General features: G+C 41.5%; 1 protein-coding gene across 1 annotated transcript; it reads right to left on the reverse strand.

Annotated features, from left to right (window-relative positions):
* Positions 1 to 7,590: 7,590 nt before the first annotated feature.
* Positions 7,591 to 17,169, reverse strand: vtg2 (vitellogenin 2; the record flags this gene model as incomplete). The annotated part of the gene is made up of 32 exons (XM_079157894.1): positions 7,591 to 7,845; positions 7,938 to 8,099; positions 8,247 to 8,412; positions 8,510 to 8,604; positions 8,700 to 8,794; positions 8,892 to 9,075; positions 9,167 to 9,296; positions 9,406 to 9,544; positions 9,798 to 9,940; positions 10,031 to 10,237; positions 10,332 to 10,388; positions 10,601 to 11,076; positions 11,582 to 11,780; positions 11,868 to 12,015; positions 12,101 to 12,286; positions 12,395 to 12,488; positions 12,568 to 12,754; positions 12,857 to 12,976; positions 13,126 to 13,227; positions 13,554 to 13,678; positions 13,762 to 13,859; positions 13,949 to 14,166; positions 14,257 to 14,478; positions 14,573 to 14,698; positions 14,791 to 14,956; positions 15,033 to 15,190; positions 15,278 to 15,428; positions 15,511 to 15,659; positions 15,752 to 15,913; positions 16,002 to 16,253; positions 16,372 to 16,523; positions 17,130 to 17,169. The coding sequence occupies 32 exons, from the start codon at positions 17,167 to 17,169 to the stop codon at positions 7,733 to 7,735; spliced, it is 5,022 nt and encodes a 1,673-aa protein (XP_079014020.1). The 3' UTR covers positions 7,591 to 7,732.
* Between the last annotated feature and the right edge of the window lie 938 nt (positions 17,170 to 18,107).

The following is an 18,107-nucleotide window of genomic DNA, read 5'->3' on the forward strand; positions in this document are numbered from 1 at the left end:
GGTAAGAGGGAGAGTCTGTGTGTGTGTGTGTGTGTGTGTGTGTGTGTGTGTGTCTGTGTGTGTATGTGTGTGCATGCATGTCGTGCGTGTGTGGGGGAGAGGTGAGAGCACAGCTCAGACAATGTATGATGTGGCAAGACTCTAAAATGGTGAATATAAAGGCCTCGTTATCTACACGTGTCTGAAGCAGTTAGCTCACCCCGGAGCTACATTAGCTTAACGCTATATGTGTGTGGGTTAGTAAAAGAAGAGAGAGAAAGCAAACAAAAAAAAGAAATCCTCCAAAACAAAATAAGATCCTCCCATCCGCGGTGGAGTACGGAACATTGCTCTCTCATCTACAGAAACATGGCTGACGATCTTTGATTCGCCCAGCCGCGGTTCTTCTTGACGAGTTTGTTCAGTCTGTTCCTGTCAGCTGTCGAGATGCTGCTGTCCGAGCAGACCACTCCATAAAAAATGGCTGATGCCACCACGGAATCAAAGAAGGTCCTCAGGAGTGCTCCCTGCACTCCAAAAGACCTGAGTCTCCTCAGCAGATAGAGTCTGCTCTGATCCTTTTTGTAGAGTGCGTGTGTGTGATCAGTCCAGTCCAGTTTATTGTTCAAGTGAACACCCAGGTACTTATAAGATGTCACGATCTCAATGTCCATTCCCTGGATGTTCACTGGTACCGGAGGAGTATAAGTAGTAAAGTATACTGTATATCTATCTATCTATCTATCTATCTATCTATCTATCTATCTATCTATCTATCTATCTATCAAATTGTCCAATTCTCCCTTTCTCAGGAAGCGAAACAAAAACAAAACAAAACAGTCTCTATTCGTCCAGCGAATGTAAAACTGTTTACCTGGGGTTTCTCTTCTAAAAACAGCAACATTGTGTTCGTGCTTCCTTGCAGCAACAAGGTCAGCGGGATAGGCAAAGAGCTGAGGGGAGCTCAGGAGGCTCAGGAGTTTTGTAATATGGTGGCTTAGCTACAGGGGTCTGTGGGCCTTGACCAATGGGAGGCCAGCATTGCGTTTGGGTGAAGATTTGACAGGGGAGTGTGAAATCCTTTCGGGTGGGGGTTTGGATGCCTTCTACCCAAACCAGGCTGAGCCTTGCCTGTAGGCCCCACTTAGATTCCTTAAAACCTCTTTAACACGAGCCCTATTTTTAGGCCTCTGCTCGAAAATTTCATACCCATACTCAAAGGGGCTTATCTCTCTAACTACAAGGTCTATTTGAATAATTTCAATGTCATAATAACACTAACACTTGTGAGATGTGTTAATATGTGTACATATCAGTGTATATGTTACTGGTTAATACTGAATGAAGATAACACACAGCTCAAATTGAAAATATTCAGGTTCGCCTGAAATAAATGCACTTTTATTGATTTTATTTATTTGAAATGATGCAGATATGCCCAAATCAACCCTCACAAGTCATAGCACAACAGGTCAGTAGCCTCTCAAAAAAAATGGCTTTGATAAATTAAAGCAGGCCAGCAATATCGATGGTTTTGTACAGGTCAGCCGAGGTCAGCCGACGTCAATTCTGATTTTGGAAGCAGCACTTTCAGCTGTTTTATTGTAATTATATATACTATATAACTATATATTTAACTTCTTTTATCACTAATAGTGTTCAGTCTATCTAATACAGCAGTGTGGCATCATTTTGAGAGCCTGGGCCCTATATAAACCTGTAAAACAGGGCTCATCCTCGTCTGAATTCCAGTTTCACAGACTTCATTTGAACCTCATACAGCCTGTGATTGGCGGATTTTCGCCTACGACACGGCGTTGAATGCGGAAGAGTCTAAGGAGTGTAATGATACATTCTTTGAGTTGATTGACAGAATTTTTAGCCAATACAAATCGAAAACCGTGGCGCGCGCCCCCAAGGGTCAAACCCATTAGCCGAATATGAAAACGACTACCTCTTTGTCATACATACACATAGAAACTCAGTTTTTTCACAGAACGTCAGGCAGAGACCGGGAGCACATGGCTGAAAGGATTAATTTGGGATTTTTGTTGTTGGAGACTTTTCTGGTGTTTTGACTCTGACGTGAAAGCATGTACCGTTCTACAGTTACTATCGTGAACGAGCAGTGGGTGCTGTCGTGAACAAGCAGCGGGTGCTTCTCTGACTGAAGCAGTCCCAGATGCAGTCAGAAAAGACTGGAGACACACTCGGCGTATTTATGTATCTGCACTCTGCAGTTAGTGTATTTGTAGGTGTTGAGCTTCATTTTTACACAAAACAAATAATAACCGTAGCTGTGGCGTCATAATGAGGACAGCAGTGAAGGCCCAGGTATAAAATGCATGGCCCGCCACTGTTCTACATCTATGCTGTTACAGACCGCACTGCTGGCGAAGCTTCGGAAAGGCGGCTCTGTACATCCAGAGAGACCGGACTGGTCCGTCGTCAATCTGGCGCTTATGAGCAGACATTTCACAGTGCATCAGGCCCTATCATGCGTCGCGTGTGGGTCTTTTTCACACACAGTGAGCTTTAGCCCACAAACGGCGATCCAAAAGAAATCAAAGCCTGGACAGGATTCTCACCACTTTTTCAGCGAGGAACGGAAAAGTGGCAAAGTGCCTTTAAAAAACATTACTCCCCAGACTCCTCTCTGCATCAATTTCAACGAGAATGTTTGCAGATTCTATAACTGTAAATTCATACATGCTTGCAGCTATTGCGGAGACGGCCACCCCAGGTCCGTGTGTCCCCGCCGCACCCATCTAGTGATAAAAAAGTGAATAAACCATCTACACCTGTCAACGTCTCAGAACTTGGCAAAAACTTTGTGCTTTTATCGTGCATTGTTTTGAGTCCCGGAAAATCCAACCATCCTCCATCAAAGCAATAGTCGCAGGTATTCAGTTTCATTTAAGATGTGCAGATCCATCAGTATGTAGACTGCTTGGGAACTCCTCCATTCGCCTTCTATTCAACGGCTTAAAAAAGAGCATCCAAGAAGCAACAATAAGCGTCTCCCCTTTTTATTACCCTTAGTGCACAAACTGGTGTCTCAATTAAGGCTGGGGTGTTTTGGTACCTGCATAGATTTATTACTGGAGACTGTGTTTCTCACCGCTTTCTATGGGTTCCTCCGGTGTGGTGAATTCACAACCAGCTCGGACTCTTTTGATCCGTCGCATGATCTTTCCATTTCTGCCATCACTATAGATGCTCACATGTACTCTATCCACCTCAAACATTCTAAAACTGACAAGGAGGGTAAAGGTTCAAACGTAGTTATCTCACTAACTAACACTGCATTTTGTCATCTATCTTCCATAACCCGGTACCTGCAACGGCGTCCTGGTGCAAGACAAGACGAACCATTGTTTATGACCGACAAAGGAAAAGCCATGTCTAGATCTTGGTTTACCACCCGACTCCGTCTCCTCTGCAAACGATGTGGACTCCCTCTGCAGCTATACACCTCGCACTCCTTCCGCATTGGAGCAGCTACATGTGCAGCCGCTCTGGTCCCAGCATCCACACTGAAAGCTATGGGTCGCTGGTCCTCAACAGCTTGCGAACGTTACGTTCGTCCGGGAGTCACGGACATAATTGCGGCTCAAAAAGCTATGAGCGCTACCTTGGACTAACTTTAGTATCGCTATGCATGATGATAAATTAAATAATAAGTAATTAAAAATGTTGCACTTGAAGTGGTCGGCTGGGTTTCACTGCATGATTTAGGTAGTATGACCTCTTTGGGATGCATGCTTGCTCCTTTTATCGGAACATAATGTTCGCAGAGGTCTGCAGCATGCTTGCTGCTACACATAGATAGTTCACATAACCGTAGGATGGACCTCGTTTGGGAATGCATGCTTGCGCCCTTAATCTTAAAATAAGGTATACTAAGGTCTGCAGCATGCTGCTGCTATGGTAAGTTGACCTTCTTTTTGGGGGATGCATGCTTGCGCCCTTTATTATTATAATTTATAATTTAGTAGAGAAATACCGAGGTCCGCAGCAGGCTTGCTGCTACACATAGATATTTCCCATAAAAGGTAGGATGGCCTCGTTTGGGATGCATGCTTGCGCCCTTAATCTTAAAATAATATCTGCTGAGGTCCGCAGCATGCTTGCTGCTACACATAGATTTCCATAGTCTGGCTGATGCTTCGCATGGGCGTCTTATCAGTCTTGTCATTTAGTCTACGTGCGTGCTACGTGCGTGCTACTCGCAGGTGAGCGATTGTTGCATCGTGAGTGCGGATCGGGCGGAACACCGCCGTGCGCGATACAGAGAGCAGGGGAATTGAAAACGCGCGACCATGTAGTGACAGACATGACATGCCGGCGTGTAAATAAATTAAGCACAAGTACTCGTCCTTCAAGCTCCCGTCTCTCGGCTCTTCTACTTCTTCTACTCTTCTACTTCTACAGGATGCGCGCATGACAGCTCTCATCTCGTTCGCCCCCTGGTGGTTGGCTGATTCAGGAAGCGTTTGATTTGATATGTAGCAGAGCACGTATTTTAAACGTTAATATCGCAGACGATCATGCTCATTTAACCGTGGCAGCCAAAATCGTGATCGCGATTAAAATTCGATTAATTGTGCAGACTGAAAAAAAATCATAATGCGTCTCTGGTATTGTTCAGGGGGCCGGACCAAATGTGGAGGCGGGCCGCATCCGGCCCGCGGGGCGTAGTTTGGGGACCACTGGTCTACAGAGACAACCATATCTCTGTGATGATGAAAAAGGTTAATTTATTAAAAGTAATAATATCCTGAGCTAAAAACGACTAGTTATTTAGGGATCTGATGTTTAAAAGGCCAAAACCAACAAGCCTACATTCAGGAGCAGGAGGTGGCAGAGGTTGCAGAGGGACTGTAATTAAATTGTTCTGGTTAGCACTAGAGGGGTTTGATAGAGAGTCCTGTTTATGAGAGGTGAATGGGGTGCAGTAGTACAGGATGAAATAGTTGACTTCACATTTGCTACCAAGGACCTGTGGGGGAAGCTCTCATGTGCATCAGTGTGCTGAGGTTGTGATGGAGAGGAAGAGGAGGAAGGGGGATCCGTTTGCTGGGTGTTTGTGTGACATGTTAGAAGTCATGTGAATGACTGCTGCACTGTATGCTGCAGGTTAGCCGATAGTGTTGAGGCTGAAACTGGTGGAGGAATCGCAAGGCCGCTGCTGTGTTTACTTCTTTCTGCGCAGGCGCATCATAAAGTAACTCGATCCGGTCCAAATTCAAAACAGTATTTAATTAAACAATGACGACTGTAAACTGATGATGACAATTACAATCTATAATACACTATCGATAGTATGCATCTCGAGAGCAGAGACCACGTGCAACTCCCCTCACAGGCCCGACCAAGTCGGATCCTGCAAAGCGAACTACCATGGCCTGGCGCACGTCCTCGCAAACAGTCCTTTTATGTCCTTTGATGGTCGTAAAGTGTCCGAAATCTGTCGTAAAACACAAAGGCCGTCTTCTGGGGTCAGTGATTGGCTTCCAATCGCTCTGACGCCTCCTTCATCGATCCACTGCTCATCTCAATGGCTGGACCCCTTGTGACATCACCTCTGACCTGCCCTCTGTCCTGCGGCCGCATGGTGTTTACCCAGGAGTCCTCTCTGTTTTATGACCGTCTGCTTCCTCATCAGTTGTCTCCGGTTCTCCTCCTCCTTCCTTGGCCATTTGTCCAGCACCTCTGTGTCCCCTTTGATGTCTCTTCCTCATGGCTCAGAACCCCCTAACTATGTGACTGTACTTTGGTTCAACACTTCCAATGATTATGTTAAAAGACTCCTACAAGTAAACTTATTGCAAACATATAATATCTTCTATAAGTAAACATCCTGTAAACCTATATTACATTCCATAAGTAAATATATTGTGACTCTTAACATAATTTACATTCTCATCATTGTGACAATTTCATTCACCACTAGGGGTGCTATAAATTCTACTAAATAATGCTTTTAATTCTTAAATTCTCCACAATAGCATGTGGCTGCCCCTTTGTCTCTTTGAAACGGTCAGCTCCACGACCAGGTGTGGGGATAGGCCCTGATATAAAAACAGACTTTCCACAGTCCTTTAAAATGTCAAACAGCAGTTTAAAATTGTTTTTGGTGAGCTCAGACTCCCGGTGTGTTGTGTTATGTTATATTATGTTGCTTTGATCATCTTCTAGAAGTTAGTGTGGCTCTGTCTATTTCTTGAAAATTCCCTTAAAAGGTGCAATGTTTGATATTTGGCCAGAACTTTAGTTTAAAACATTATAAAAATGAACTAACATTTTGAACAGAATGTGAAGACGTGTGTTGCAGAGTCAGGGGATTTCTGTGGCTCAGTAGTGGAGCGGGTCGTCCTTCAATCAAAGGATCGGCTTGTTCCATCCCCGGCTCCGCTAGTCCATGTGCAATGTGTCCTTAGGCAAAACACCAAACTGCTCTCCTAGGCTGTATGAATTGGTATGTATGAAGGCAAATCAATGTAAAAATCTGCAAGCATTAAGGAGATCCACGGCGCGTGTGTGTGTAGAGGTTCGCATGCAGATTACGTGTGTGAGTGCTTTCACATCATTCGGTGCAGAATATCTCTGCTCGCGCGATCAAAATTGAAGCCTGCAAGGAGTGTCCGTGGTGTACGACTTCTATCAGTCATTCTATTCTGCTAGCTAGTGTCTTTTATTTTTCACAGTAAGTGGGTATACCCAGTCACCATTGTATCCCTACATTTAATTGGTTACAATTCTCGTTTTTGGATTGGCTGGATGTCACTACTAACACAGACGATTGGTGGTGATGTACCGGTGGTTATTAATATGAAAAATGTGTACTGAACACAAGAGAATGTTGTTATTTAGATAATAATTTGCCGTCAGCAGATGTTTGCACTCGTAAACATCATGTCACGATTGTAGCAGCTGAATTAGATGAAGCCTTCATTCAAGATAAAAACATAAGAAATGTGGTTAGAACATTGCCTTATGAGGCGCTACACAAACAGCTCGAGACCATGGAAATATTCTCAAAACTCCACACATGGCGATCTCTGTGCACACATTTAACAAAATGTAAATAAATACAAAGGGATGTAGCAGGTATTTTTAGACATTTGTATACACGGGAAGATTTTCAAAGGTGAAAATGATATATAAAAAGGATAGATGGTGCACTTACACTATTATATATATTATTTTCTTGTCCTATGTTATTATCTTTTTAATAAGCTTAGATATTTCAGACAGTAATAATTTACTCTAACATGAACAGCACTGTTCCAGAGACTACAGAGACTTAAAAGTAAATAGGGCAAAAAAAGGTGCCGGTTCTTCTTTTTAAATTTTATGAGGCAATATTCTTCAATATTCTTACAGTTTACAAACTTTTTGCCACGAAAAATGATGAGAAAAAATGTTTGTCAATGGAGAGATTGTGAAAGAAGAGGAACAGTGTACTGCAAAGATTTGGGTTTGCTAAAAGGTCACAAATTTAGTGTAACATTGACAAGCTTGAATGACTGTGTTGTTTTGTATTCAATTGTTTCACCTATGTTTCATTTCAACATGAGTATGAAAGTTGGACGACCTCTTGTGATTTTTCAGTTTGCTTTATTGACATTTAGTAACTGCCATTGTAAATAATTTACAAGACAGTTAACAGTTTACAGTTCAACAAGGTAATCAGAGATACTTTGTATGAAACAAAAGGTACAACATAATTTGACTGAAGGCAGTGAGATTATGCGCATTGATTGGTGCAGCGACAGGCCAGGTGGGCTTCGGCTTCGTCCCTCAGGTCAATGCTCTTCTCAAAGATGCTGCTTCGACCCTCAGAGCGGTTCATGTTAGATTCTGAAAAAATGAAGGGAGTAAAGCAATTAGGCACTGCTTAAGATAATAAGTTATTGTATAATTCAGTTATGTGAGATTTTTGGCAGACTCACCAACGGGCAGGCAGTGGAAGCCAACAGTGACAGCGGTGGTCCTCACTGGGATGCAGCCGGGCAGACAGCGCAGCACAGGCTCAACAGAGTAGCATTTGGACTCTTGGCCATGGAGGTTCACCTGCTTCTCCAGCTTCACAGATTCAAGCTTCATGAAACACTCTGAAAAGGGTGACAAAGGAAGGTCGGCACTGTAATTATTTACTTACAACAGCAGTCTTTTTAATAGTTTCTTGACATGATTTATTTTGCCATTTTGGATAGAAAGTTATATTCTTATAGCGAAGGATGAAGCAGGTATTGTATTACCAGAGGCATCACGGCAGCTCTTTCCAGGCACAACCCAGGAATGAGCGAAGCTGACTGCGCTCTTGGTCAGGCGTTTGTTGGGTGTGTTGAACTCCTGTCTGAGTTCACCGTTAGCCGTTCCACAGATTCCACAAGTCTTTCCTCTCATCCAGTCCACCACTTTAACCTGGAAAAACCACAAACAGTTCAGTGTTTGCTCCATTAATAGTATGGAGATTAATACATCTAAATCTATAAGATAGTTTTCAGATTTCTTGTATCACCTTCAGTGTTTTCATATCAAGGAAGACCTCCTGGAGACCATAACTGGGAGCATTGAGAGCGATGCCCTCGCCGCTCTGTCTAATCTGAATTTTGCCTGAAATGAATGAAAATATATGAATATATTTTTACCTTCAACAAATTGAAAAATTTGAGCATGACAGTTAAATCTGAATTAATAGAATAAAAAACCTCGGGGATGCTGATATGGCAGGCTGCTGTTGGGGATTTCTAGACCGTTAACCTTGACCTTGATAACATTATCCTTGGGATACATCTCCACGTCACTGTTGGAAAACAATTGAAATACATGTATTGAAATTAATTTCTAGCTAATTTTTCAGGGACAGTTCCTACAATTTACTGATAAATACTTGTTCTTACAGGTTTTCGAGCTTGACATGGATATAGTTCATTTCCTGTGTCTGATCCCTCTTCAGCAGAACAAGGAATTTAAGTTCTGGGGTGCAATCCTGAGCCAAAATCTGGAAGCAAGAGTGAGGCATCGCAATCTGGTTTTTCCTGTTGTTGAATGTGATCAGTGTGTTTTTGACCAAGACACACTCAGCTGAAGTGGGAGAAAAAGATTAATCAGTAAGTTAACTATTTACTGATCCGCCTGACTATTAAGTAAAACCTGTTCCTTTAAATGTTTTCACCTGCATTAGCCTTGGTGAGCACGTAGGAGATCTGGTCGGCCAAGCTGTTCTGGTATGGTTCCAGCTCAGCGGCAGTTTCTCTGATTGGCAGAGGAACAGGGATATCCACGCCAAGTTTGTACATTGTCCTCTGTAATATTGAAATATCAAAATTGTTATGAAGAGTGTATATGCAAACTGTGTGACAAATTTTGAGGCAGACATTTTCTGAGTGTAAATAATGGGCAATAAAACCGCACCGTTGGTGTCTTCAGAACAACATTCAGGGTTGTCTCAGAAGCAGCAGCCACAGACAGTTGGATCTGATTACGAACATTTTTGACCTTTGCCTGGGTTATTCCAAATTCCCTTTTGATGTGGGAAATGTAGTCAGAGATCCTAGGAATGCATAAAGATTAAAGTTATTTTCATTTTTTTAAATAAATGTGTTGTAGATTGGTGTGTTGGAAAATGTAAATGAAATCATTCCAAAAGAAAGTAATATTGACATAAATGTCTACATCCAGGATGTCTGATTATGGTAGTTGCCGAGAGTATTTAGAAATTCATTACTTTGTTTTCCAGGGTTATTTAACATAACATTCAACATAAAATAAAAATGTTTGAAATCGGCATAAGTTTGTTTCATTACTCTTTGGCATAGCACTTCATGATCTTTGGAAGTTTGTCCCAGGTAACCTTCAGGCGGAGTGCAGGTTCTTTACCCACAGCACCAGTCTCAGCTGTGATATTAGTCTCGTATTGTTTGCACTCAAGGCCCCAGGCAAACTTAGCCTAAGAGAAATTTCACTCAGAGTTAAAATCTCAAGCATCAGACAGATTTCTAACAACTGTTGTTACATCACCAAATACATTTTTTTTTACCGTAAGTTTGTGGTTGCTCAGCATCACACCATCGGCACAGATTCTCCAGTGGTTATTCTCTTCCAGGTTGGCAATAATGATCTGCAGCCTGGCATTAGTTTTGTCAATGTAAGCTGTAATCTGGTATCCCTGAACCTTGTGGTCGACTCTCACAGCACGTATGAGAATGGTCACAGCAGGAGTGACAGTATTAGCGAGGTACTTGGCCTTTAAGTGAAAATCAGAGATTGATAATAATGAAAATTTAGATTTTTTCCCAACAAATACAACAGTCTGTAAATGTCTTGGTCTGATGACTTACCTTATTGAAGATGGTCTCGAAGCTCTGGGCACTGCTCCTGCTGTTGGGACGGGAATGCTGCAAACAAAGAAACCACACATTTAGCCTGCTTAAACATGTTGTAAAAAGGCTGTCTCATCAATCTGATTATTACCAGGTGGACGTGGTTCTTGGTGAAGTTCATTGCATACAGTTGTTGCTGCAATAGAAAAAAGTAGATTCATTCTTTCACGCACTTTTGGGATTCTACTGGGTTTTATTTTATATGTTCAGAGGTAAAGCTGACTCACCTTGGACCTGGAGCTGGAGCTGGAGCTGGAGCTGGAGCCGGAGCTGAATTTGGACCTGGAGCTGGAGCTGGAGCTGGAGCCGGAGCTGGATTTGGACCTGGAGCTGGAGGAGCTTGTGCTGGAAGAGCTGCTGCTGGAAGAGGGAGATGAATGGCTGCTTGAAGAACTGCTGGTTGAACCGACCTTCTTGCTGTTACGGCGAGAGGAGGAGCTGGAGGAGCTGGAGGAGGACTTGGATGATGCAGAGGAAGAGACGCTGGGGCGAGACTTGTGAGAACGAGAGCTGCTGGAGCTAGAGGAAAGTGCTGTTCTGTTCTTCAGACCAGGTTCCAGGATTTTCTTGAGTTTCATCAGGACGTTCTTGTCCTCAAGAGGTTCGTCTTCCTCACTCATGGTAATGACTTTGATGATCTTCTCTGCTGCTTTTTCTCCAACCTGAATCTCAAATTCAATCCTCTCGACCTCTGGTCCGGCAGCTGCAAACAAATACATAAATAGATATGTTACTTTTTAGCAACTTATTACAAAATGACTTATAAGTAATGTAATGCCGTCTGTTAGAGACAGTTTTAGTTTTGTGTAACTAGCCCAAACAATATTGCCACTTAGTAGTATGCTCTTTATGCCACAGAAGAAAGAATTATACAATTCCCATGGCGCTAAATAATTAGAGTCAGGTGTGGGCAATTTGAAGCTGAAGACTTTGACGAAAGACTTAATCGATTTAATGTTGACCGTTTTACGTAAATCTCTAGACAATTTAAGTGTGCTAAACATTTTATTTGAGTTTGGCCTATTTCATTTAGTTTGGCTTTGATTGTCGTAAAGGCCTATTTCCAAAGAAGTGACCACAACTGTGAGTAAAACAAAGCCAAATAATTTGAAAGCTAGTGTGTGGGAAATGTCTATTTACTACAAGGCGTCTAAGGTGGCTTTTGGAAGGCGGGTAGAAGGAAGCCGGAACATCATCCATTAACTTGCCTGGAGAAACCTCAACCAAGAAAGTATGTTCTCCAATTATGGTGTAGAATGGGGTCTTTCTGATGAAGTAGGCGTTGCGAGATTTCAACTCAGTGCATGCCTTGAATCCAAAGGTTTGGCTTTCAGCACAAATTTTCTTCTCGAATGCCTTGAGGAGTCTCTGTTCTCTGCGAGGGGCAGTGATTTCAAATGATGCGGACTATAAAAGAACAACAGAGGTCACAATATTAATTTGGAAAAGGGTAAATGCTCGTGTTGGAAAAGGTGGTGAGTGAATCAAACTCACCATGGCACTAGCCATAGAGGTTGACATCCTCGAATTCTTAGAGGAGGTCTCCGTTGACACCTGTGCTTCAGCTGCAGCTGGAATCATTGGTGTCATTTTGGCAGCTGTGAGGTCTTCCACATTTCTTGCAATAGCAAAAGTCTCAGCACTGTTGGAGAAAGTAAAAATAATTTAAGGACAACAGAATTTCAAACAAACTGGGTGATATATGTTACTTGGTGACAAGTACATACCGTGCAGATACAATTTCATTGACGCCATGAACAGGCAGGATCTGAAGCTTGAAGTTGCCCTTAATAATGTCAAGTCTTGCTTCTATCTTTGCAGGAACAATTGTGTGAACTCTGGCTCTTAACATCAGAACAGCCTGGATGAAAGCAGTATTCACTCCCATAACTGCATACGTATGCATGGAAACACTGCAAAGGACAGAACATATCAATTGTAGGGTGATCTCCCCGAATACATTTCTTTTTGATAGTTAAACTGATGAGAAGAACCTTATAAGTAAGCTACACCTGTATTACCTGGGGCTAATGTCAGCCTTCATGTTTATGTCAGACTTCAGAAGCTGGGAAACTTGATAGTCGGCAGGCAGAGTTGGTGTAACAGTGGCTTGGACTGTGAAAACACATTTGTATCATTGGTATAAGTCATTTTGTCAAATCAGCAACTTTTAAGCTACACAATTGCAACTTACATTTAACAGATGCAGCAGCCACAGCAGCAGTATAGAAACTGAGCTCCATGGGCAGACCAGTGGCGGTGGGAAAGATGCGACGAACCTCATTAAACAGCAATGGTTTAGCGTAATTCAATACGATACCAGCCAGCAGAGCATCCAAAGACTTCCTGCCATAAGTGTGAATTGCTGATCCACTGGCAAGCTGTAAGCACAACATCTCTTATAAGACATCAGATATTTAGTTCATAATACTTGTATTACTTAGCAGTCACTTACAGTACCGTAGAAAATGGCGATGGTGTACCTGAATGATCTCGTTAACAATGGCTTTGTCCATGTTGGCAAACGCAATTTCCTGTCCGAAGAATTTCACATATACAGAGGCCAGAGGCTGGCTGGAAGGATGAGCCCTCCACTCAGAAAGCTGTGCGAAGAAGACAAGTAATTGGAACACTGCATTAAACTTCTATAAATGAAAATGTGCATTGATCACATCATTCTTAAAGATTAAAAGAATCTAAAGATTAAAAGAAGGCTAATATTTTTAGCATCAGAGTGATCCCTTAAACTTACAGCCTTCATAACTTGTTTCATCTTGGTCATCCTGTCAGCATTCTCAGGACCCTCTTGGATTTTCAGAAAGGCCTCCTGCATTCCCTCAGTTCTCACTCCAACCTGAAAAAAAGGAAAAACAGCATTTGATGGGTAAGTACTTTTAAAATGATTACTATGTGAAAGGTTTATATAGCCATATTAATGAAGCTTGTGACATTTATTGAAGGTGAATTTGAAATCATATCTAATGTTAAGATAGTATTAGGATTCTTGGCATCGGTAAGCAGACTGAGATGTAGACATTAAACACAATGGCTAGCTAAATGTCCTTTTTGCTATTATAATTTGACACAGTGCATTGTGCAAAGGTGTATCATAATGGAGGGCACTTGCCAGATATACAATAGCCTTTCAGTGTATTAAGTAACTATGAAAAACATGGTTACCTCAAAAACATCAGCATAAGCTCCTGCCAGGTAGGTGCGAGCTTTGACCATAATGGCTCTTGGCATAACAGTTGCAGCATCGTTTACAATGAAGGCGCTGGCAGCAGCACCAACCATCGAGGGTTCTGCAGGGCAAAATACAAGAACCGTCAAAACACATATTTTAATCCAAAATCTCTGATGATAAATTAACCTATTATGCCCTTACCGTGGTAGTTATCAAGATAGAGAGCTCTGCTGAAGCGATAGCTGAGTCTGTCGAATTTGGGACTGAGGATCTTCATAGCAATGTTGCAGGCAGCAGCACTGAAAGTAGTACATTGAGACACAATGTGATTATTGGTGCTTACATGTTGCAAAAATTAAATAAATTTGCAAAATTAAATCTTCCTTACACAGAGGCAAAGTCAGGAGAGGTGCTCTTGGTCATAGACTTCATGTAAGAGTAGACAAAGCTAGCGACCTGCATATTTTTCTCAACCAAGACGGCATCAGCAATAGCAATCACCAGACCCGTGGACAGCTTGGTATCAAACAACACAATAACAGCAACCATACGGAGTTCTGGGTGGAGATCCTTGTCCATGAACAGCTGAACAGCCATATCCTGGATCTAATTCACAAAGATTGGATGTACATAAAACTACCATAAATCCATCCATTTATTTTTAGTAATGCAAGGAATCGAAGAATGTAGTCTCACCATCTTGGGCTGCCTCTTAGCAATGTTCCTCAGAGCCAGAACAGCCTCAATGTGAACTCTGAGTGGCAGAGCAGCAGCAGCAGCATTTCCAAAGCCAGGCAGTAACTTCATGATTGGCTTCAGGCTGGCAGAATGTCCAGCATTTCCTATGACTTTGAGAGCGAGAATGAGCCCCTCAATATTATCCTTGTTAACAGGCTGGATAGCACGTTCATGGATGGGCTGTGGAAGGGACAGAAAAACATTCATGTCACATGTCTCGGATGTTATACCTGAATTTAATCTATATAAAACACACTAAAAAAATGACACATACCCTCATAAGCTCAGCGGGGCAGGTTGGGTTCTCTACACAGTATTTAGAAACCAGAGTGCCGTATCCCAGCATGACAATCTCACGCAGAACTGGGTTCTCTTCGATCTTTTGGTTCTTAGTCAGTTCCTGAAAAGGGGTAAAAAGATTTGGGAATTGATGATTATGCATCCTAGTTTTTACATCCTTACAAAAAAAAAAAAAATACATTGCTGACTTGCCTCTACAAGCTTGATGGCCTCGAGGTCAGCTGTCACCATGTGTATAGATGCCAGCAGCGCTTGAGCAGCTTCTACAATAGACAGCTCGCCAGCAATGAACTTCTCCTTTATGAACCTCAGAGCAGCAGGAGTAGCAATGGCAGGGACAACATTCAAGATCCAGTGCCTGGGAAAAAAATAATATTATATAATTGTATTATCCATGGCACATATTATTCATGGCTCTTGAAAGTCGCAGTTACCTGTGATCAGCTTTATTTTTGTACTGAGTCCAGAGGGCCTCGATACTCTCAAATCTTGCCATACGCATCAGCTGGACGAGCTCAATGAACTTCAGAGGGGCATCTTCGTGGACCGTGGCCATGTTGAAGGTCACCAGGTGGTTCAGAATCTCAACAATCTGTAAGGACAAAAATATTTCTCAATTTAAAGTTTGTTGCTGCAAGATGAATTCAACAAAAATCTGAGGGATGATTTCATGAAGTACCTGAGTGTCGACATTGGTGATCTTCAGAAGCTGGATGGGTGTCTGGAGAAGCTCTGCGCCAAACTCATACTGCAGGTTTCCACGGTGAAGATATTCAGCTTGGTTAGGCTTGAATGGGGTCTTCTCAAACTCCAGGAAGGTCAGGACTTGCCTGCAAATAAACATTAGCACTATCAATCTGCACTGTGACACTTTGTGCTGAGAATAGTGCTGATGATTTTTAAACCACATACTTAGACTCCATCTGGGCAGCACCCTTCATGATGTTGATAGGTGAAAACTGGATGAGCTCTGTACCAGTTGCCTCCAAGAGCATAGCACCGTTGGCTGTTTGCTTGATCATGTATTGGAAAGTAGAAGCTCCCTTCAGGGCCTTTCCTTTCTGCATTGAGAAGACCCAATATTATCACACCAGCAGTGTCAAAGAGTATACTGTATTAGAGATTATGAAGCGAGAGGGGACTTTGCACTTACAGCCTCACACTCAATGCATCGCTCTGTGTAAGTCAAACCGATGTCCTTCATGATTCTATCCTGGCATTCGTTCAGGTCCTTAGTCTTGATCAACATGATGCGCTCAGCCTTTGTGTCCTCACTGATGACATACTGTGTCTTGCACACACCCTGTGTTCCAGGCTAGTTGACATAAATCCAAACACACTTTGTCAGTTTAAGTATTGTGGCATTTTGGGAGTGGAACTCGATGAAGATGAGTTATTTGTACCTCTTGCAGCTCATAGACATTTTGAGTCTTCTTGATGGTCAGCTGGAAGATGTTGAGGATTCCTCTCATGACATTCAGCACAGTTGTAGAGATGCCAGCCGGAGCAAACACTTTTCCAATAGCACCGTTAATATACTCAAACTTGATGGGTGTCGAGAGCTGAGCCTCCAGGGCTGAAGTCAGCTTGGTAGCTGGGAGGAACTTATCTTTGGGCCAGATGCCACTGTACTCAAAGATTTCTGGGTTTACAAGCTATAAGGAAGAATGATACTTTGAGTGCATTGAACACTTGATTGTTTAGAAGCCACTCATTATTCCAGTTTACGTAATATTAATCATAAATAAAGTAAAACATCTAAATTGTCTTTACCTTCAGCATGAAGGTGTCAGCAGCCTCTGCATGGATCATAACTTTGCTAAGGACTTTCACTCCAGTACGTGCCAGACCGTCTTCAGGCAGGCCGCCCATAACAATGGCCTCATATTTGTAGGCATAGGTCTTTCCAGAGGCAAACTCTGGAGCTGCAATAATAGACAAGAAAACCAACTACGAATGCATTTCCATTTCAATACAATTTTGAACTGAGAAATGTTTTATATCTATACACCAGAATTATATTTTTAACATAACAGAATGACAACTTACCAATGTTCACCTGGTGACACGCTACAAAATAGAAATAAAAAGTTATTTCGATGTTAACAAAGAACGAACAAGATATGTGAGGAACAAATGAAAGGTTATTTTTTATATGGCATCTTTTTTGCCAGACTGTATTTAACTGGAAATACCAATAATACTAACTTTATTTATATAGCACTTTTAAAAACAGAGTTTACAAAAGAACAGAAAGACGGTTGGTAACACTGGAGAACTCAATGTCTATTTTTCTGCTCTATCATTAGTTATATATCAACAGCATTATACTGTCAGCAAGTGCAGAAGTAGCTTTCTTAAAGATGTAAGTTATTTATGTCCTAATAAAACACAATAACAGTAGATAATTGCTACCATGTACAACTGTTCTTCTGCTATTATCTCATTCTACGAATAGCAAGCTTTTCCGAACTTTAATTCAATTTTAGGTTAAGTTGAATTATTTTTTAAATGCATAAAGACATACTCACCGGCAAGGCCCACAGTGAGAGCTACTAAAAGCACCCACATGGCTGATGAATGTGAAGAACTACAAGAAGAGGTGTCCTTATATACCCAGTTTTTGCTGCTCGAAATTTATCATTAACTAAGTATTCATTGTTATTGATGTTACCTTGCCCTGACCATGCAGATTAGACAAACAGAGTAAAACACGAATGAAAAATGTCATACAAGTTGTCTTAACCTGACTGCCTGACACAAACAGCTCAATGTCCAAAATACATAGATTTTTGCTCTCGTGGCATAACCCATTTTCAAAAAATTGAATTAAATGCTATTTTAACCTTTATGACAGTGTAACACGTTTATATACATTCATCAATAACTATTTAACCAATAATACATATCTAAAAATGGAATTTATGTACAGTATATATTGATGAGTAACTTATTATTAATTAGTAAATGGCCAAAATCAAGCAGTTACAGTTTTAAAGCATCTAATGACTAAAAATCACATTATTATGATAAAAACAACAGTGAAATACAATATTATAAAATGCTATCATAGAATGGCTTCTGTTGCATAAGCATGTTACCATTCCAATCTTTCATTAAAATGTCAGTGTGTTATGACCTGCAATTTTATCACAGCTGTCAGCTGGATCCAGGAATTGTTGACTCTCCAAACAACAATCCAACATCTGTTTACTTAACTCTCACTCACACTGTTTCAAAATAATCTAATGGAAAATATAATCGTATCAAAATCAAATCAAGTCATTCAACTCAAGTCAATTAAAAATGTTAGTTTAAGATACTTTTTGAGAAAATAGAAGTGTGATGGTGGTGACTTTTTATATTTATTTATTAGTACTTTTTATTCCTGTGTTGACGAATGAAGCAAACACATTTTCAAACGATCCTCTTGGTATAGTTACATGCAATGGCTGACAGATGCAATGGTTAGAGGGATGAACTGAAAATCCATTTCATCTTTGCAACAA

Source organism: Pholis gunnellus, assembly GCF_910591455.1.
Source record: "Pholis gunnellus genome assembly, chromosome: 4".
Classification (NCBI taxonomy): Eukaryota; Metazoa; Chordata; class Actinopteri; order Perciformes; family Pholidae; genus Pholis; species Pholis gunnellus.